Source organism: Puma concolor, chromosome C1 (assembly GCF_028749965.1).
Source record: "Puma concolor isolate L17-30 chromosome C1, mPumCon1.1.hap2, whole genome shotgun sequence".
Classification (NCBI taxonomy): Eukaryota; Metazoa; Chordata; class Mammalia; order Carnivora; family Felidae; genus Puma; species Puma concolor.
The window spans coordinates 30,964,719-30,986,803 of NC_141674.1; the positions used below are offsets into that span (position 1 = coordinate 30,964,719).

The 22,085-nt window shown below is 47.4% G+C and overlaps 1 protein-coding gene across 2 annotated transcripts in view; it reads right to left on the reverse strand.

Annotated features, from left to right (window-relative positions):
* Nucleotides 1-1,401: 1,401 nt before the first annotated feature.
* The window catches only part of MYCL (MYCL proto-oncogene, bHLH transcription factor), a 103,520-nt gene continuing 82,836 nt past the window's right edge, over nt 1,402-22,085 (reverse strand). Inside the window, exons 2-5 of one of the 2 annotated variants that reach the window (XM_086716591.1) lie at nt 18,920-19,067; nt 8,513-8,693; nt 7,018-7,522; nt 1,402-4,030 (exon numbers count right to left, since the gene is read on the reverse strand). In XM_086716591.1, coding sequence (XP_086572717.1) covers nt 3,432-4,030; nt 7,018-7,513 — 1,095 coding nt within the window. In that variant the 5' untranslated portion in view covers nt 7,514-7,522; nt 8,513-8,693; nt 18,920-19,067 and the 3' untranslated portion in view covers nt 1,402-3,431. Of the gene's footprint in view, nt 4,031-7,017; nt 7,523-7,859; nt 8,087-8,512; nt 8,694-18,919; nt 19,068-22,085 lie in introns of those variants that run through there. The other variant, XM_025912361.2, reaches the window with a different exon arrangement.

The following is a 22,085-nucleotide window of genomic DNA, read 5'->3' on the forward strand; positions in this document are numbered from 1 at the left end:
TTTTTTTTTTTAATGTTTATTTATTTTTGACAGAGAGAGAGAAAGAACATGAGAGGGGGGGCAGGGGCAGAGAGAGAGGGAGACACAGAATCCAAAGCAGGCTCCAGGCTCTGGATGCGGGGCTCGAACTCACAGACTGCGAAATCATGACCTGAGCTGAAGCTGGATGCTCAACCGATGGAGCCCCCCAGGCGCCCTGAGTTTTATTTTGCTTTTAGAACCTCAAGTTCCAAGGTGCCTGCGGGGCTTGGTCGGTTGAATGTCCGACTTTGGCTCAGGTCATGGTCTCATGGTTCATGAGTTTGAGCCCCGCATCAGGCTCGCTGCTGTCAGTACAGAGCCTGCTTTGGGTCCTCTGTCCCCACCCCTCCCTCGTTTATGCTCTCGCTCTCAAAAATGAATAAATATTTATTACGGCAAAAAAAAAAAAAAAAAAAGAACCTCAGGTTCATCTTCTGTAACCCTGTCACACAGTTGGTCGTGGTGTCACATGAAGGAGGGGGCAGAGTGCTTTGACATAGGCAGTGTTCTATCAGGAACAGCTGTTATTCAATTCTCCCCTCCTGCTTGTAGGGCAAGTTTAGGAAGACTATGGGAGGGAAGAGGAGGCTTCATTTGCTTTCATTAATTGAGGGAGAAAGAAAAAAAAATCGTATTACATCACAAAATCTTAGCGAATTTTTAAGATATCCTGCATGGTCATCATACCACCAAGGTAAGAACCCGGTACCACCCAAAAGAATATAAGGCTTCACACTTTAAGAAAGGGGTTTAGGGGCGCCTGGGTGGCTCAGTCGGTTAAGCGGCCAACTTTGGCTCAGGTCGTGATCTCGCGGTCCGTGAGTTCGAGCCCCGCGTCGGGCTCTGTGCTGACAGCTCAGAGCCTGGAGCCTGTTTCAGATTCTGTGTCTCCCTCTCTCTCTGCCCCTCCCTCGTTCGCGCTCTGTCTCTCTCTGCCTTTCAAAAATGAATAAATGTTAAAAAACATTAAAAAGAAAAAAAAGAAAGAAAGGGGTTTAAAATCTACTACTTCATGAATACCTGTTACGCCCCTGGGCAGGAGCATTTATCCCCATTTTACAGATAAGGAAACTAGGGCTCAGAAACGTAAAGGTGAAAGGCACAGAGCAAGTGGTAGAGCTGGGATTTCAAACCTTCTGAAGCTCAAATTCAACCCTCTTTGCAATGCACAAGAGAATGCCACGTTCACGGACTACACCACGGACCAAACCTACATTGTTTAGACATGTCTGAAATGGCATTTCAGGAACCCGAAGTGGAATGACCTGGTTAGCAACATGGTTAGAGAAATGCAACCCTCTGGATCGCTGGTGGTTACCCCGAAACCGTTTTCCTTGGCTCAGGGGCACTTGGTTGGCATAAGGTGCCCCCACTCTGACATGTTTGAGAAATCTTTTATTAGCAGAGGTCTCAGAAGGCAACATTTTAAAATCAGGCAATTGATAACCACAACTAAATACAAAATTTCAGGTAAACTTGCCTTTCAAAATAAACCAGACTCTTGCAACAGGAGAATTGCCCAAGAGTTTTTTGTGTTTTTTTTCTTGTACAAAACAATTAACACCACTTTGCAAAAGGCATACAAAAATACAGTATTAAAAAAAAACAAAACAATAAAACAAACCACTGCTCCCAGCCTAATACCCAACAGCAGCTTATACACAAGCTATTCAGGTGATACATCAGTAACCTACGTCCCACCTGTTCTCCAAAGACAGTTCCAGAAGACAGTTGGCTCCCGAAAACCATACTCCAGAAGGTAGAGAGATTTTTTTCCAAATTTCCACTGGGGTTCTCTGAGGCCAGAAAACGACCTCAGAAACAGACCACTGTGCATAATAAGTTTGGAAGTAGCAGCTGGCTTTCCAGAGCCACAGACAGTGCTCTACCCGCCCCCCCCCCCCCCCCTTCAAAACCACAGCCAGTAGGCACCTCCTGCCCTGGGCAGAGTTCTGGAGGGGTTGATCTTTCTTCCAGGCCAGGCTTTGGGGCTCCTGAGTTGCCCACATGACACCTGTTGGGTTAGAGGTCTTTCCAAACTGGAGGCTACACCTGGAGTCCACTTGGAGATGGGCTGTTCACCTGGGGCAAAATCCGTCATGGTCAGCGAAGCAGAGCTCCTGGAAGCTCCTTTAGAACCCAGCAGGAAACTAGTCCACCTTCTGGAGCACTGGATGAGTCCCAGCAGCTCTCCCAGCAAGAACTGCAGTAAGGCCCGGACTCTGGGAAACAGATCTGACTCATATCAGGCTGGCAAGGGGCCCAAGGTGGGTGCAGGGCCAGCAAGCTCTTTGGGAGTTGCACTAGGACAGTTTGCAGGGTTCTAGTAGAACTTCAGACTTACCAGTCAGAGACTGAGGAGAGGGAAGTAGGAAAGAGGAAGTGGTATAGTTCTCCCTCTGGATGTGCCTGACATCTGCCTTGAGAAAAGATTCCAAGACGGAAAACACCTGGGCAGATCACAAGTTCACAGCCAGGACTCCAAGCCTTCCTCAGGCCGCAGGCTAGGACCCATTTCCCAGTGTCTTAGGGAAATATTTCTGACCTGTGGGAAAGGGGTGCTGGAGAGCCCATTGCATAACAAAGGCAGAAGAAAACAAAAAAGTCCCTTGTGAGGACAGAATGGTTTCTCCCTCAGAGGAAAGGGCCCAGAGGGCTTTGAGACAAAGAATCTAGAGGCCAAACTCTTTAACTGTTCTCAAGGTCGCAGCATTTAGAGTGGGAGGAGGGGTGTCAGCTAACATCACAATATATATATGTGTATATATATATATATATATATATATATATAAATACACATATATATATGTATATACACATATATATTAAAGGTTTCCAACTCCTCAGCTACTGTAAAGTGTCTGACAGTGAGGTAATGGTCCATGTTGATCAAGTCTGTGAGCTTGTCTTCACCCAAGACAGCTCGTGTGTCTCCTGGAAAAAAGAGCCTCAGGGAGAGCGTCCGGGCCCAGCTGTCCTAGCATCACCCCAGAGACACCAGTGGGAGCATCCTTTCCCAGCCTAAAGCTCATCCGGAGTGTGAGATTTCATGCAGGCTGGAACCCACCCCCCTCAACGTCCACCACCTGTTGCATAGCATCTGTCAGGCTTTTCTTCCGAGCTAGTGAGCTAGGCACCCCAGGCTCCTCAGTCAGCTGCCTGCCTGAGAAGCCAAAGGCGCCAGAGAGCACCCAGTGCTCCCCTGAGTCAGGGAAGCGGGAGAGCTGGGTTCCCAGGTTTCCAAGAATGCAAGCCCTTAAGAGTGTGTGCACCGGCTGCTCTGCATTCTGGAATCTACCGTTCAGACTGTCCCACCGTAACCAAAATGTGCAAATTACTAAGGGGGAGAGGGCAGGTTAAAAAATAAACTCGGGTCTTTGTAAGACAGAGCAGTCAGGCTTTTTGGTCACTTAGTAGCCACTGAGGTACGCAATTCTCTTCTGCAGTTGCTGCTGCCGACATCGGAGCTGCCTTTTCTCCGTGGCCATCCTCTTCTCGGCCCCCACCAGGGCTTGTAAGTATTCCAAGGCCTTACTCAGGATCACCACTTTGGGGGCCTTGGAGCAGCTGGCCAGGGTGGGTACCTGGTCCCTCAGGGCTAAGAACCTAGAACGGAGGTCATTCCGTCGTTTGCGCTCCAGGAAGTTGTGATTCTTCCTCTTGGTCACGTCCTCGGTGTCAGAACTGACAGGTTTGGGGTGGCAGGACTGGGGAGCCTCGCTTTCTACAGGTGGGGGACTCACAATCTCTTCCTCTACCTCCTCTTCCTTTTCTTCTGGGGCATCTTTCTCCAGAGCCTCTTCTTGGGGACCTCTCTCGGGAGCCCCTCCCTGGGAACAGCTTTCTGGAGGAAAACGGGCGGCATAGTTGTGCTGCTGCTGATGGATGGAGATGTGGAAGTGTTTCATGCAGGGGTCCAACGGGTCTGCCCGCACCGTGATGGTGACTGGCTTCCGTACGCCCAGGGACTGTCTCTTCTCCACTGTCACAACATCGATTTCTTCACCCTCTGTCCAAGAAGAGAGATCCAGAGAAGAAACACATCCCATGAGAAACCCACACACACACACACACACACACACACACACACACACACAGACCCTATGCTGAGGCTCGGGGAAAGAGGGGACATTTCCCCCATTTAGATATAAACAAATTGAAATGGGGAGAAAGACAACTGATTCATTTGTAGTGGAGTAAGGGCAGCATGCAGGAAAGGAGGGGAAATAAGCAAGAAGGAAAATATTCTCCAATTTCCTTTTGCACAGCAAGGCTTAGATAAGAACAAAAGGCAGACCCAAGCCAACAGCCCCCAGTCGGCACAGGCGCTCCCCTCCCCCACCGAGGGGATGGAGAGAAAGAGCTATCGGCCTGGGACAAAGTTTAGCTATAAAGATCTTCCCCAGTCGGGCTCTTTCATGCCCCATCAGAATTGTAAATGAGGGGTCTGTGGGCCTAGCTGCCCTTTGTTCCTGCCCAGCACAGTCTGCACTTGGGGAATTGTTACTTTTCACAAGTTATAAATCCTATTATTCCCCCACCTCTCTATTCTGCCATCCCTTTCAGCTGAAGATTTGGAGAAGGGAGGGCTACATATAACCCATCCCTCCTCACCCACAGAGGGGAGGGAAAGGGTTTCTCTCAGGAGCATTTTGCTCCTGGTTTCAATGGGTTTCTAGTCATCCATCATTCATAGGTCGCCTGCCCCACCCCCTTCCCTGGACCAGAAGAGGGTTGGATTTGTAATAGCAGGTCGGAAAAAGCTGCAGGAACTTCACAAAGGTACAAGCGACCATTTCCAAGCGACCTGTGCCGGGGGCAGGGAACTGAGCAGCAACAGAATGTCCCAGTACAAGGGCCAAAACACCAAGAGACCTGGAGATGCCTGGACATGCCCCCGTCATTCCCTGGCTCAAAGGTCTCTTAGGCTACCCAACCAGGAGAGTGCAATTAGGGGAAAGTCTTCCTGCCTCACGTTTTGCAGCCCCCACACAGAAGGCCACCTTCATGCATTTCAGCCTGACAACAGAAGAGCTCAGTTCTCTCGGCCTCTTTTGCATATCAGGATCCTTGAGCCCCTTTGTCAGGAAGGCTTCCATTGTGTGGACAATCGCATTATTTCTCCATTAATAAAACCTGACCATTCAGCCCTCCTGGCCACAAAGCCTGTGATTGGCTGGATGAGCTGTGTTTGGAATGCTGTTTTACCCAGCCCCTAACCCCTATTGGCTGAGCCTTGCCGTCAGTCACTCTCCCCACCGCCCCCCCCTCATTGTTTGCAATCTGTTGCATTTTGTTCTGGGCCATGTGGCCTGTGAGTGAACCAGTGGCTTGCAAACAGGTTCAGGTTAAAGGGCAAGTCAGAAAAGGATTCAGGAAGCTTTCCCACATCCCAAACTTTTAATATTTCAGTGTTAAACCTCATAGCTGGTAAGGTTTTTCTTAAGGAAGAAATAATGTAGGGCACCATTCTTTCCAGAGATGGTCTAACTCTACCCAGACAAGAAAATGCCCTCCGCTGGACAATCAAGTCCAACCCTCTTATGTGCAGAGGAGGGAGAAACTGAGATCCAGACCAGCCAAGTCCACACATCACCTCTGTAATGTTCTGAATCTCAAACTAAGATCTCCAAAGTCCCCAAACAATGCTCTTTCCACTCTACCACTCCATCAGCTTTTGTAGAGATATATCTTTATTGGTTTCTTGATCTCAAACTCCCATTCCAGCCATCAAACAAACACAAGCTCTTGGTGTTGAAAGCAAGCAGGTTAAAAATGACCTTAACACAGTGGACCAAAAAAAAAAAAAAGAAAATTGACTTTTAATTTCTTGTTATCCTTATTCCCCCCCCCCCCCGCCCCCGCAAGTATATGACAACTTCCATACCCACTCCCCACTTCCCTCTCAAAAGGTCATGTAAAAGTTATTCTTAAGAGCTATGGCAAATTTTCTAGATCCTGATTTACCTGACGCTAGTCAGTTGGCACCCTATAAAAGCACCCTCTCCAGTCTTTCTCCTGGGTAGAGGTCTAAAAGGCGAGGCTAAGAACAGGATGCTGAAGTCTGCACTTAGTGAGGTTTAAATTTGCATCCAAGGATGGGGGAGGAGGCTGGAGCTCCATATCTGTGACCCCAGCACCTAGTCAGAGCTTGGCACCACTCAGCGGCCAGGGAACATTTGTTGAATGCAAGGAAGTAGCTACAGAGAGCCCACAGGTAAAATTAGGAGGGAGCTAGAGGAACACCTTTCCAACTCAGGCCAAAGCAACAAAGCAAAGTGTAGCCCCTCTAGGATATGCTACCATGAAGACCCTCGAAACATCAAGGAAGCAGTGCCTGGATGCAATGGAGGATTGGGCAAAAGATGGGGCTCACTTCTAGTGACTTCCTATTTCCAAGCCTCGGTTTTCCCATCTGTTAATGGGGAGCATTCATTGCTACCTATCTGTGGGTGATTGTGTGGTGTACAAATGGTAAGGGGTGGGAGGTGCAATGGGAGGGCATTATTGCTCTTTTAAAGCAGACAGGAGACTAGATTTTTTAAAGGGTGAAGGCTTTGGCTTTGCACAAAAGGCTCCTCAGCTTCCTCTCCCTAAGGGAGTGTGAGTTTCCCAGGGAAAGTGGCAGCAACAAAAAACTTCAAGCCTGGAGTAACCCTTAAGAGACCCTTCTAGCCTCCGGAGGAAAGAAATCCCCTACAGTCCAATCCTAGTATTGTCCTCCCTAAGCGCTAAGCCTCACCCTGTCTCCCTTGTCCCCTGGGGCTCCAATCATCATCGAAAGGACGCTGGCTCCCACGCCACTTCTTCAAACTGTTTACTAACACACCCACGTGCCAGACAGACACTGCTGAAGGCTACACCGGCGGCTTCAGCCACAGAAAGGGGGAGGTGGCCGCGGGGCTTGCGAAGACCCAATGCCTGACCTCAGACAGCGACAGAGTATTGGCCACCCTTGGGGTGCCCCCCTCTTAGATGGCCCGGGGCGGTCCTTACCCGAGTCGCTTGGGCTCTCGGACCCCGAGCAGGCCTGGGTCTTGGGCTCGCCCAGCGGACAGGGGGCAGCGGGAGCCGGGTTGCCGGCCTCGAGGCTGGGAGCGCAGTCTGGGGCGGCGGGCGCCTTGGGCGGGTTTCCCCGGGGTGCGCCGGCGGCGAGCCGGTCGCTCACCGCTCTCTCTAGCCGTTCCCGGGCGGAGAAGCCGCTCCACATGCAGTCACGGCGGATGATGGAGGCGTAGTTCCTGCCCCAAGCTTTCGAATGGCCCCGGGATTCCGCCTCGTCCCCGGCGCCCCCTCCGGGCCACGGCTCCGGGGGACCGATTCCAGGGGCTGAGTCCCCGGCGCCGGGACCCGAGCCCCAAGGCGGCGACGTGGGGGGCGACGGCACCAGCTCGAATTTCTTCCAGATGTCCTCACTGGGCGCCGTGGAGCGGTAGAAATCTTCCCCGCAGTCATAGTCGTAGAAATAGTGCTGGTACGAGTCGAAGTCCATGTCCGCTCCCTGCGGGAGGGAAGGGGACCGGCTGGCTGGGGTGCGGGCCGAGGGAGGCGTCCCCGGGTCCGCCAGCACAGCCGGTTGCCAGGCTCTCGTCCCTCCCCAACCTCCCGGCTGGCAGCCCGCGCCCTTCCCTCGCGTCCCGGGAAGCCCAGCCCCGGGTCGGCGTGCCCAAGGAAGAGGCTCACAGCGCGCGGACTGGGCTGCGGGGAGCGAGTTCAAAGCAAACTTTGCCAGCGCCGCCCGGAGCGCAGCTCCCAGGGCCCGGCCGGGCCGGGCGGGGGCGCGCTGTGCCCAGGAGGCAGCCTGCAGCCCGCCCCCCCTCGGCCGCCTGTAGCCTCACCTCGCTCCGGCCGCCCGCCACCTGGAGCGGACCGGCTCCCCGCCGGCTCCGGGCAGCCCGGCAGCCCGCACACAGGCACATGCGCGCCACCGAGCGCGCGGCCCGCACTCAAGAACGCGCCCCCCGCGCGCGCGCCCCCGCCCTCGCTCGCGCACGGCGGCCCGGACGCTCCCGGGATCCGCGCGGGAGCGCGAGATGCAGGCGCATTGTTTCCGGCTGCCTTATATCTCGTCGCGTTCCCTGAGCTCTGGGACCGGGGGCGGACCCTACGGGACAGGCCCCGCCCCCGACCCGCCCCCGACCCGCCGCCGACAGGTGGGGGCGGTGGAGTCTCCGCCCCACCGCTCTTGGCTGCTCTCTCCCGCTCCAGTCTATTTTCTGGACCCCCCCCCCCCCCACCAAAAATAAATTGCACGCTGGGGAGTGCAGGGCAAGGAGCGAGCTGACACGGTTTGGCGGTCGACAAGTGGAGGCGTGACTCTCCAGCTAGGCCCGGGCGGTCCGCACCGCGCAAACTAAAGTCTCCCTCCTTGCCCACCCTGGGCTAGGCAGTGGAGCTACTCCCTGCCCCGCCCCTCAAGGCAGCTTCGCGGGTTTAGTTCAGGTGCGTCTGCCCCGCAGCCCGGTGGAGATTGGGGAGGGGACAGGCACACCTCCACCGCGCCACCTGGCGGCCCTCAGCCCTGAACTGGGGGCTGGTCCCGGGTATCCTCTTCATCACCCGTTGGCAGATTTCTTTACCGCGGTGTTCCAAGCCGGTACCTCAGACAAGCGAGGTAGGAAGATTCAGGACTTTGGGGCGTGAAACTTAACCTTTCTGAGCTTCAGTTCCATCTATAAAATAAAGGGATGGAACAGTTACTTTACAGGGTTGTTGTAAGGATTTCTTTAAGAAGATAGAGTAGAGAGGGCTTCTGGGTGACTCAGTGGGTTAAGCGTCTGACTTGGGATCTCACTGTTCCTGAGTTCAAGCCCTGGGTTGGGCTCTGTGGTGACAGCTCAGAACCTGGAGCCTTCTTCAGATTCTGTGTCTCCCTCTCTCTCTGCACTGTCTCTCTTTCTCTCACAAATAAATAAACATTAAAAAAAAAAAAGATTAATTAGAGAAGGGAACTAGGCCAAGAAAAGAGGCAAGTTAAACAGACTTAGCCCCTAGTGAGTGCACTGGTGGTAAAGAGAATTCCTCCCCCCCTCCCCTGGTCTAGGTCAGAGCTGTCTCCCTTTCCTCACACCACACCCAAAACAGCTCTGTAAGAGCTGCAGTACTAGAGGAAAGAAAATGAGAATTTGGAGTCTGGAAACCTCATTCAAGCCCTTGCTTTGCTATTTGCTAGCTGTGGGGCCAAGTCATTTGAAGTCTCTGTTTGCTTATCTGTAAAATGGGACCATTGCTTGCAGTTGCATCTGTGGCCAAGACGATGGACATATAAGCCCTTTGTGTCATCTTCTATGCAGACTACTCTCAGTGGAAGAAGAAAAGCCAAACTGTATGGTCATTCCATTTAGGCCAAATAATTTGGGATAGCAGCCAACACATCTAGAATGTTCTATGTGGCATTCAAGGTCTGGTCACTGTCTATAGTCAGCAACCAGATCGTCTGCTGTCTCTTTCCCTCCCACTCCTATGGTCTAAGAACACCAAACTATTGGCATCGAAGCAGAGGGTAGTGAGAAGTGCAAGCAGTTCACTGTGTTTGGAGCATACACAAAGTGTGAGTTGACATATGGGTTGGGAGAAAAGGCAGGGAAGATGACACCCTCAGTTTTGAATATATTGGATCTAAAATGCATGTGGGACACTGTTGACAGCAGCAACTAGTTTGTACTAGCTTTGTTTTTGTTTTTGTTTTTTTAATTTTTTAAAATTTATTTTTGAGACAGAGAGAAACAGCATGAGCTGGAGAGGGGCAGAGAGAGAGGGAGACACAGAATCCAGAGCAGGCTCCAGGCTCTGAGCTGTCAGCACAGAGGCTGACGCGGGGCTTGAACTCACAGAGTGTGAGATCATGACCTGAGCTGCAGTCAGACGCTTAACCAACTGAGCCACCCAGGCACCCCAGTTTGTACTAGCTTTGTAACCTTAGTACCTAGAATAACTTCTGGCAGAGGTTTGTGGACTTACTGAGTGACTCAGCCAACCATATTTTATTGAGACAGCCTGTGTGCCCTGCTTTGTGCTGAATGAAGGCACAGATCTGAAAGGCTCCAGTTTTGGTTGTAGTCCCAAGGCAGAAGGTTTGGAACTGTCTTTTGGTAACTTGCTCTCTGGTCCACAGATGTCTGAGATGGTTGCTATACCAGTCAGGATTCTTGGTTATAAATGACAGAAACCAACCCTAGATAAATTTCCATATAAAATAACTTTATTGGAAGGATTTGGGATACAGAATCCACAGAAGGCTTGGAAAATGAGCCTTCTTTATCTAGATGGTTCATTGCAGTAGGTGATACCCACGAGATGACCCCACCTCAAGAACCAGGATAAAGGGGTGCCTGAGTGGCTTAGCGGGTTAAGCATCTGACTCTTGGTTTCGGCTCAGGTCCCAATCTCACGGTTCTGTACTGACAGTGTGGAACCTGCTTCGGATTCTCTCTCTCTCTCTCTCTCTGCCCCTTCCCAACTCATTCTCTCAAAATAAATAAATAAACTTAAAAAAGGTAAAAGTATAATTTATATATTAAAAAAAACAGAACTAGGATAAAGGAAATGAAGTTGTCTCTGTGAGTTGGGCTGCTCCTTCACTTTGCCCACTTTGTTTAATATATGTCTTCCTTACCAGGCTGTAAACTTAATCAGGGCAGGGACAACTGTCAGCCTTGTTGGCCACTGTAACTCTAGAGCTTAGAACAGAGCCTGGCACATCATGGGTGCTTTGTAAATGTGTTGCCTGTTTGAGTGGATATAAGTCTCTGATGCTACAGAGATGTGCCAACATATCTGATGGAGACAGAATAACTGTCAGGCCTAGTCTAGACTGAATAAAGGTATTAAAGTAGCTGAAGAACGAAGGTTCCAGTTAGGAGTCTGCATTGCCAATGAAGCAGAGAGCAGTAAGAGTTGTCAAAGCAACCATCAGAGTGTCTATCCTAGCGCTGTCTGGACACAAAGATGCTGGTCCAGGAACAAGGGAGATAGAGGCCTCATGGTTTGAAATCACCCAATTCACCCCCCGCCTCACTAGTTCTTTGGATTACCAAGCAACCTGCTGAAAACCACTCTATTTCTTATGTAGATCCACCCTTAGGGAGATAATGCACTCATCGGCAAACAAGAAAAACGTCTGCTTCAAAGCCCCACTTCCCCTTATAAATTAATGAACTGGCATCTGATAGGAAATATCAGTCTCATGAGCCTGGTTAATGTGTGTCTGTTCCACAGTGATGCTGCTGCTTTTAAGGCTAACAGCTTTGGTTTTTGAGGTGATATCAGCACGCAGGATGGTGATAAATTCTCCAGCATAACAAATGCTACCCTAGGGACACTCAACTTTTCACTTCCTTTCTTTTTCTTTCTTTTTTTTCCCCTAATGTTTATTTATTTTGAGAGAGAGAGTGAGAGAGGCAGAGAATCCCAAGCAGGTTCCGCGCTGTCAGCACAGAGCCCAATGTGGGGCCCGATCCCAAAAACCTTGAGGTCATGACCTGAACTGAAACCAAGAGTCAGACACTTAACTGACTGAGCCACCCAGGCACCCCTTCCTTTATTTTTCTTAAAACATTTTAAATCAAAATAATACATACACATGGTTTTTAAAAATCAACAAAGTGTATGACAAGATTAAAAAAAAAAAAAAAGCAGTCTTCTGCCCTGCCCTCACCACCCCTGATTCTCACTCCCCAAAAGCAACTACTTTTTTAGATTTTTTTTTTTTTTTGGTCCCTAATATTTACTTCCATATTTTGACAAATATAATCTATTTTTCTTGATTTTTTTAAAAAGTTTATTTACTTATTTTGAGAGAGAGAGAGTGAGTGAGCAGGGGAGGAGCAGAGAGAGGATCCTAAGCAGGCTCCGCACTGTCAACACAGAGCCCAACACGGGGCTCAATCCCCAAAATGTGAAATCATGACCTGAGCCAAAACCAAGAGCCAGACACTTAACCGACTGAGCCATCCAGGCACCCCTATTTATCCTGATTTAAAATAGATTCTACAATAGAAGATGATGTAGCTCTTATATTTCCCTTCCCACATACTTAGTCTTCCCTTATTCTCCCAGTAAAATTATAGTTAGATGTTTTTTAATGTTTATTTTTGAGAGAGAGGGACAGAGTGTGAGCAGGTGAGGGGCAGAGAGAGAGGGAGACACAGAATCTGAAGGAGGCTTCAGGCTCGGAGCTGTCAGCACAGAGCCTAATGTGAGGCTTGAACTCACAGACCACAAGGTCATGACCTGAGCCAAAATTGGAGGCTTAACTGACTGAGCCATCCAGGTGCCCCTAGATTTTAAAATATTAGTTACAATATTTTGACTATGTGACTATGGAACACTCTGACTATATTTCTTTTCTTGTATACTTTTTTCAGAGTTAAATTCTTTCATTTTTTATCTTTTGTTTAGATTTATATTTATTTATTCATTATATATATCATATATATATTATATATTATACATATATAATTTAACCCTACACATTCCCACCTGGAGGTACAAAGATCACTTGATATGGTCAAACACATCAGGTAGTCAATCTATCAGTTCCATGTTTTTCTTGGAAACATACCTCCTGGAACCTTTTATCTTCCTATTCTAATCTGAATTTATTGGTATCTAGGCCTACTTCACAACTGTCATCAAGCAAGTTCCCTTCACCATCATCCTGGACATTCCCTTTGCTTCTCTCCTGTGTTGGCTCCCCTGTTTTCTGGAACTCATTGCTTTTTCTTTCTTAATTTACTTCCTCACATTGTTGGAGCCATCCTTCTGCAGCTGTCTGGGAAAGTGTCCTTGGGAAGTCAAATTTTGAGACCTTGCCTTTCTCAAATTGTGTTTATTATACCTTCATCTTTGGTTGATAGTATGGTTGGGTATAGAATACCAAATTAGAAATAAATTTCCTTCAAAAATTTAAAGGTATTGCTTTCCTGTTTCTTAGAAACCAATGTTGCCATTGAGGTTGATATCATTTGAAGTTTATTTATTTATTTATTTATTTTTAAGTAATTTCTATACCTAACGTAGGACTTGAACTTATGACCCCAAGATCAAGAGTCTCATGCTTTTCTGACTGAGTCAGCTAGGTGCCCTGAGGCTGATGTTTGAACTACAAACCTTTGTAGATGACCTGTTTCTTTGGAAGCTTTTAGGCTGTGCTCCTTGTCTCTAACATTCTGAATTTTTTTCATTGATATGCCTTGGTATGGGTCTGTTGTATAATAAAGAGTTTGATTGGCCCTTGTCCCTGTCCCTGGAGGGGAAATAAATCCTTGGAAATTCCCAAGCAATAGGACTTTCTTTGTTATTCATAATGGGCCCTGATAGTTTATGCTAATGGATTACTCATGGTGGCCCTCTAGATAGTTTAAGATATGTTAAGATAAGTTGGATAGCCAGATAGTTAAGACAGAGGTTGACCAAGTAAGAAAGGCCAACCATGTGATTAGAGGGTTGGGGATTTGGGTCATGTGATATCAGTGGGACCTCTGGCAAAGGAAAAGGGGGCTGGAGATTGAGTTCAGTCACATGAACAATGATTCAATTAGCCCTGCCCACCTAATGAAAGCCCAGTAGAGACTGGACCCCGAAGGGGCGCCTGGATGGCTCAGTCAGTTGAGCATCGAACTTGATTTCAGCTCAGGTCATGACCCCGGGGTCGTGGGATTAAGCCCCAAGTCAGGCTCTACACTGAGCATGGAGCCTGCTTAAGATTCTCTCTCTCCCACCGTGCCTCTCCTCTACCCATGATCTCAGTCTCTCTAAAATAAAAATAAAAAAAAATAAATAAATTTTAGGGGCTCCTAGGTGGCTCAGCTGATTAAGTGTCCAACTCTCAGTTTTGGCTTAGGTCATGATCTTATGGTTCCTTAGATCAAGCCTTGCATCAGGCTCTGTGCTCTCTGGAGCCTGCTTGGGATTCTCTCTCTCTCTCTCTCTGCTCCTTCTCGGTTCATGTTCTCTCTCTCTCTCTCTCTCTCTCTAAGTAATTAAATAAACTTAAAAAATTTTTAATTAGAAAAAAAAGAGGGGCACCTGGGTGGCTCAGTTGGTTGAGCAACTGACTTTGGTTCCGGTCATGATCTCATGGTTTGTGAGTTCGAGCCCCACATAGCATTCTTTACTGACAGCTCAGGGCCTGGAGCTGTTTCAGAATCTGTGACTCCCTCTCTCTCTGCTCCTCCCCTGCTCACACTCTGTCTCTGTCTCTGAAAAAATAAATAAGTGTTGAAAGAAAGAAAGAAAGAAAGAAAGAAAGAAAGAAAGAAAGAAAGAAAGAAAGAAAGAAAGAAAGAAAGAAAAAGAAAGAAAGAAAGAAAGAAACTAGACACTGAAGTTCAGGTGAGCTTTCCTGGTGAGCAATGCTATGTGTATGTTATTACACATACGTGTATTGACAGGGTGATGCATTCTGACTCCACAGGAAGAAGACATTGGAAGTTTCATGTTTGGGACCCTCCAAGACCTTGCCTATGTGTCTCTTCTTTTTGCTGATCCTGATTTGTATCCTTTTTGCCATAATAAATCTGTAACCATTAGTATAGCATTTTCTTGAGATCTGTGAGTTGTTCTAGTGAATTATCAAACCTGAAGGGGTGGTGAGAACTCCTGAATTTGTAGCAGTTGGTCACTAGCGTTGGTGGCCTGGGAAGCCCTGAGATTGCAGCTGGTGTCTGAAGTTAAGATAGTCTTATGGAGGACTGTGCCCTTAACCTGTGCAGTTTGAAGTAACTCTAAACAGTTAGTGTCAGAAATGCATCTTTTTGCATTCTTTGCCCTAAGTTTTTAAATCTGGAAACCCATTCACTCTGTAATTATATTTAAAAAAAAAAAATATATATATATATATTTTACATTTATTTATTTTTGGTAGACAGAGAGACAGAGCACAAGTGGGGGAGGGGCACAGAGAGCAGGAGACACAGAATCTGAAGCAGGCTCCAGGCTCTGAGCTGTCAGCACAGAGCCCGAAGTGGGGCTCGAACCCACAAACTGGGAGATCATGACCTGAGCCGAAGTCAGACACCCAACTGACTGAGCTACCCAGGTGCCCCTATAATTATATATATATATTTTATAATTATATTTTTGAAAAATTTCCCCCCTCTTTTTTTTCTTCTCTCTTTCTAAAACTCCTGTTAGCCTTTTCTTATCTCTTCTTTCATTTCTGTCTCTGTGTGTTTCATTTGACTTTTTGGAAGATTTCCTCAACTTCTTTTTATTTTTACTTTTTTAATTAAAAAAAAATTTTTTTTAATGTTTATTTTTGAGAGAGCAAGAGGCAGAGTGCAAGAGGGGGAAGGGCAGAGAGAGAGGGAGACACAGAATCCGAAGCAGGCTCCAGGCTCTGAGCTGTCAGCACAGAGCCTGATGTGGGGCTTGAACCCACAAACCATGAGATCTGAGCTGAAGTCGGACACTTAACCGACTGAGCCACTTGAAGGTGCCCCCCAAGTGCTTTTTTTTTTTTTTTAATTTTTTTTTTCAACGTTTATTTATTTTTGGGACAGAGAGAGACAGAGCATGAATGGGGGAGGGGCAGAGAGAGAGGGAGACACAGAATCGGAAACAGGCTCCAGGCTCTGAGCCATCAGCCCAGAGCCCGACGCGGGGCTCGAACTCCCGGACCGCGAGATCATGACCTGGCTGAAGTCGGACGCTTAACCGACTGCGCCACCCAGGCGCCCCCCAAGTGCTTTTTTTAAAATTGTTTCTTAATGTTTATTTTTGAGAGAGACAGAATATGAGTGGGGGAGGAGCAGAGAGAGAGGGAGACACAGAATCCAAAGCAGGCTCCAGGTTCTGAGCTGTCAGCACAGAGCCTGATGCTGGGCTCGAACTCCCAAAGTGCGAGATCATAACCTGAGCCAAAGTCGGTTGCTTAACCAACTGAGCCACCCAAGTGCCCCAGATTTCCTCAACTTCTTTTTTAAAAAAAATTTTTTTTTCAACGTTTTATTTATTTTTGGGACAGAGAGAGACAGAGCATGAACGGGGGAGGGGCAGAGAGAGAGGGAGACACAGAATCGGAAACAGGCTCCAGGCTCTGAGCCATCAGCCCAGAGCCCGATGCGGGGCTCGAACTCTCGGACCGCGAGATCGTGACCTGGCTGAAGTCGGACGCTTAACCGACTGCGCCACCCAGGCGCCCCCTCAACTTCTAATTCTATTGATTACAAAAATGTTTTTGACTATTGCGTATTTTTTAATTTCTAAGAGCACTTTTTTTTTCTGTTGTTTCATAAATGTTCATTTTTCTGTACTTTCCTGTTCTTTTTCCACGGACACAATTGTTTCACTCTTTTTTCCTCTGAGGTTATTAATAATAGTTTTTGTACTAATTATAAATTTGGGGAATTTCTTCTGCTCCCTGTTTCCCCTGTTTCCTCTGAAACCCCCTCCATCCCTCAGTTTGCTTTGCTTCGTGGGTTTTGTTGTTGTTGTTTCGATGAAAGCAAGTATCTGGTGGTCCTTGCTGTAAGTTGTTGTTGTTGTTTTTTTTTTAAATATTAAAGAGTGAGGTTTAAAAGTTGATTGGGGGCACCTGGCTGGCTCAGTCTGTAAAACATGCAACGCTTGATCTCAGGGTCGTGAGTTTGAGCCCCGCATTGGGTATAGAGATTACTTAAAAATAAAATCTTAAGAATAAATAAAAACAAGAGTTGAAATCTCTGTAAGTATGTGTGTGTGTTGACTACTAAGCTTCGCTGAAGCGTTATTAGACAGGTACGTGGCTGTTTTCCTGGGGACTCCTCCACTGTCAGTACCCGTGGGTCTTTTAATTTTCATACAGAGAAGTTTTCCAATCTTCTTCCAGGGGCAAAGTTAGAAGCCTGGTTGCCAGCGTTCTGGGAACGAACAGGGAAAAGGGGATGAGAGGGTCTTACAGTTTAACAAACGCCCTGATTACAGTACAGTCTGGCACCCCTCGTCTCAGCTGTGCCGGTGCTCCCAAATCTAGAACCTCACAGTTCAACCTCCTGCCAAGTTGGAAAAGGGCAGCCACCTGGCTGTAGAGGTTTAGGGAGGAGACAGGAGTCTAACTCCTTCTACTTTTCATCCAAACCTCCTCTTTTCAGCCCCATCCTACAACCTGCTTTCAGAGGTATCCCGTGTCTCCAGTTCCTGACCTGTTCTTGGGTTCTGATGTGCCAATAGGCCATCACCACCATCTATTTCCAGAGCATTTTCATCACCCCCCAAAAGAAACCCCATATGCGTTAAGTAGTCACTCCAAGTATGGATTTGCCTATTCTGAATATTTCAGATAAATGGGATTATACAATAGGGGGCTTTTTGCGTCTGGCTTCTTTCCCCATGTATAGTGTTTTCAAGGTTCACCCGTGTTGTAACATGTATTTATTTATTTATTTTTAATGTTGATTTTTATTTTTGAGAGAGAGAGAGAGAGAGAGAGAGACAGAGCGTGAGCGGGGGAGGGGCAGAGAGAAAGGGAGACACAGAATCGGAAGCTGGCTCCAGGCTCTGAGCTGTCAGCACAGAGAGCCCAATGTGGGACTTGAACTCACGGACCGTGAGATCATGACCTGAGCCAAAGTTGGACGTTTAACCAACTGAGCCACCCAGGTGCCCCTTTGCTTCATTCCTTTCTATAGCTGAGTAAGACTTCATTGTATGGCTAGGCCACATTTTGTGTATCCATTCGTTAGTTGATGGACATTTTGGTTGTTTCCCCTTTTTGGCTATTATGGTCAATGTTGCTATCAACAGTCGTGTATAAGTTTTTGTTTGAATATATGTCTTCCGTTCTCCTGGGTATATTCTGAGTAGTGGAATTGCTGGGTCATCTGGCAACTTTGCATTTAACTTTTTGAGAAACTGCCAAACTGTTTTCCACAGTGGCTGCCCCATTTTACATTCCCACCCATAATGTATAAGGGTGACAATTTTTCCACATCCATACCGACACTTGTTATTTTCAGTTATTATTATTATTACTGCATGTGAAGTGGGTGTGAAATGGTATTTCATTGTGGTTTTGATTTGCATTTCCTCTAACAACTAATGATATTGAGCATCTTTTTGTGTGTTTATTGACCATTAATATATCTTCTTTCCAGAATGTCTATTCAAATCTTGTACCCATTTTTTAATCAGATTGTTTGTCTTTAATCAGATTGTTTGTGTTGTAAGAGGTCTTTGTATAGTCTCAGATTCTAGACCCTTATCAGACACATGATTTGCAAATATTTTCTCCCATTCTGTGAATTTTCTTTTCACTTTCTTCATAGTGTCCTTTAATACATAAAAGTTTTTAATTTGATGAAATGAATCTATTTTCTCTTTGGTTGCTGTGCTATTTTGGTCTCATATCTGAGAACCCATTGCTAAATCCAAGGTCATACAGATTTACTCCTATGCTTTCTTCCAAGAGTTTTATCGTTTTAGCTCTTACATTTAGGTCTTTGATCCACTTAATGTTTAAAAAATATTTTTAAAGTTTATTTACTTATTTTGAAAGAGAGAGAGTGAGTGGAGGAGGGGCAGAGAGATCATGACCTGAGCTGAAGTTGGTTGCTTAACTGACTGAGCCACCCAGGTGCCCCTAATTTGTTGTTGTTGTTGTTGTTGTTGTTGTTGTTGTTGTTGTTAAGTAGCCTCCATGCCCAACGTGGGGCTTGAACTCACAACCCTGACTAAGATCAAGAGTCACATGTTCTACTGACTAAGCCAACCAGGTGCCTGTGAGTTAATTTTTGTATATGGTGTGAGGCAGGGGTCCAGGTTCTCCCATTTCTTTCTTTCTTTTTTTTGTATGTGCAACCATCACTACTAATGCTAGAACATTTTCATCATCCCCAGAGGAAACCCTGTGACCACTGAACAGTCATTCATTCCTTTCCTTTGTGAGTTTATACCTTCCCCCCGCCCCCAATCCACTTACTGCCATTTTAGTGAAGTTGCAGGAGTAAGCAGAGATAAACACATGTGATCCATCCTCATTTAGCCAGAAATCTCTTCTTCCTTTCAAAGTGCGACAACTCTCACTTTCATTAGGCAGATTCCGGGGCCAGGCGCTCTGAGAGGGCTTTCTGGAGAAAGGAAATTTGATCTGAGCCTTAAAGATGTCTACAATTCCAGTGGAAGTTAAGGAGATAAAGGAGAGAAAGAATGAGAAGGGAGAGTTGGGGAGAAGGAAGGGGAAGGAAGCAAGAGGAAGGACTCTGGTGCTAGCACTAGAAGAATTTAATTAGATAAAAATCTGGTGTCTTATCCCTTGCCTGTAGATCTATTACCTCTGCTTGAGTTTCACTGAAAAGCAGCCCTTTTCTTAGAACCCTAAGGAATGTGACCTGGCCTTGAGCGCAGTGAGAAAAAGGTTCTGGGAATTTTGGACCTCTGCAACTAACCTGGGAAGGTGCCAGGCCTGAAGAGACAAGAGCAGCTTTCAAAAACAAAGAGATGTATGCTGGATATAAAATTTATCTATTTGCAAGTTGTGCCACACCAAGTCAGCTGGTGCTGACTCAGTTTTCTCATCTGTAGAATGTTCTATCTAGCAGCGTTATTGGAGAATTAAGATACAAGGCATCCCTCACTTTCTGAAAGTACGTTAGTATCTGTTTTTGCTAACTGAAAGAAATAAGAAGAGGATTTCATTTTTTTTTCCAAAAAAAAAAAAAAAAACGCCTCTACTAATAATAAGTCTTTCATAAAAGTGAAATGGCCAGTTGGACTTATGAAAGATTGCATAGGAACCCTCTACTTTCAGATGGCGGGGGGCGGGGGGCAGGGGAACACCTGTATTTGCAGTGTTTAGCAGAGTGTGAGGCCCAGAGGAGAATTTTTTTATTTTTAATTAATTTTCTTAACGTTTATTCCTTTTTGAGAGACAGAGAGAAACAGAGCCTGAGTGAGGCAGGGGCAGAGAGAGAGGGAGACACAGAATCTGAAGCAGGCTCCAGGCTCTGAGCTGTCAGCACAGAGCCTGATGCAGGGCTCAAACTCACCAACCACGAGATTATGACCTGAGCTGAAATCGGATGCTTAACCGAATGAGCCACCCAGGCGCCCCTCAGAGGAGAATTTTTTAAATGTCAGTTTTCTTCTGTTTCCTTCTTTGGCAATTTAAGGTAAACAGTATGGATGGAATCTCAACCAAGGTCTTGAGTGCCTATCTAAGGAGCTTGGACTGAAGCTGTTAGCAATGAGGAATTATAGGAGATTTGTGAGTGGAAGAGTGACAAATATATCTATGCTTTGGAAATATCCCTTCCAGAAGAAGAGAGTCCAAGCATAATTCAAGAGAGGGAGTCCTGAGCCCCAGCTCTACATCTAAGTGACTCCATTTTCTAATGTGCCCAACACATATGAAAGGTCTCCAACAGTGTTTCCCTAGTGGGCTGTGAGTTGTGTGAAAGCTTAATCCCTAAGGCAAACAGGAAAGCAGCTTGTCTTCTTAGAGACAGACCTGACCGTGGATGTTCCCCAAACATGAAGGGCTGGTGTAGCCAGCCTGAGCTGCCACCTGGGGGATGAGATGGGACTTTTGAGAAGCTCTAGAGAGTGTGACAATGGCCGAAGCCCAGAGGGCCCCCCTGGCGCTGCCCTCCATAGAGAAGGAATGCCAAGTGCCCGAGGACAATTTTGAAACCATACGGACCCTCATTAAGAACATTTTCTCATGAAGGATGACCAACCTCATCCATGCCCTCCGGGTTGAGCCATGGACACAGGTGGAGCGAGAGAATCACCTGGAATGACTCTTCTGTCCACTAGAGGGAATCCCAGGCTAGAGATGGGGAGTCCTGTGTGTAGGAGCCCTGAGGCTGGAAGAAGGCACGGAGGGAGCTGCCAGCCAGGGGACCCGAGTGACCCTGGCTCAATGTTGACGGGAGTTAGCGTGTGTCAGCTGGGTGAGAGCCGAGTTTTGCATTTCCAAGAATCGTGTGAGGTGGTTGTTAAGCCCGGTCATTAAAAATTAAATTCTGTGAATTGACACTTAAGTTAAATGTTAAAAACAAAAGTAGTCAAGACCCCAAACTCACCATTCCCTACTTATTTTACTGTTACCTCTCTATTGAATCTGTTACGTCAGCAGTACTGTATAATGGTGTGCTCTAACCAATTTCAACTGTGGTAGCTTGAAAGTGGCCATGGTGGAATATCTGCTCCATGGAAACCCGCAAATGCTACAAATTGGGGCTCCACCCCCCCCCCAATCCCGTGCCAGTTGTTAAATATTTGCCAGGACATCACTGCCTCGGCCTCTCCCACATCAGGTGTCGCGGGGAGGAGATGAGCTTTTCCAGTGGTCTTGCCAACACAGACACACTCAGATGTCCCCATGGAAGGAAACACCCAATTGAAGCAGGCAGAGGCTGTTGAAGGGTACAGCAGTGGAGAGCACTGTTGTGTTGTTGCAGGCAGTTGGCCCAGGGGTCCTCACCCAGGCTCGGGCTTTGTGCAAGCTCTTCCTTCCACCTGAAACCTGTTTATGCTTAAGTGTTCAGGCATGCCTTTCTGTCTGCATAGCAACGAAGTGAGTTTCTAGATCATCCAACCCTAGAAAGTGTTCCCCATCAGAAGGGGGGTTTCTTGAGGGCCAGGGAAACTCCCACCAGGGTCCCAGGCCTGCTGCAAATCCCTGCTCCGCAAGTGTTGGAGCAGCTACACAGAACACTGCAGCACCAGGCAAGACACTGGAGTCCTGCAGATCTGGGCTGGGTCACCCCATTGCCACATGACCTGAGAGAGGCACTTAACCAGTCTGGTCTCTGGTCTCCTAACTTGTGAAATAAGGAGAAGAATGATCATCTTGCCTTGCATGGCCGCGGTGTCCATTAAACGCGATTATCCATGCAAAGCTCTCAGCCGGTGATTCAGTCACCTAGAAGGTGTTCCATGATGTAGAAGCTATTGTCATACTCAAAGGCAGGGTGTGGGGTGGGGAGGGGGGTGTGAATTTAAGTTGGCTCCGAGTGCCGAGTGCCGGACCACCTTGACGCTCTGTGTTTCAGGAGGGAGGGCAGGAGGGGCAGGGCCAGGAGGCAACAAATCCGTGGTGGTACCGCTGGCCTTCTTGCCCCAAGCCCACAGCCAGGAAGTGG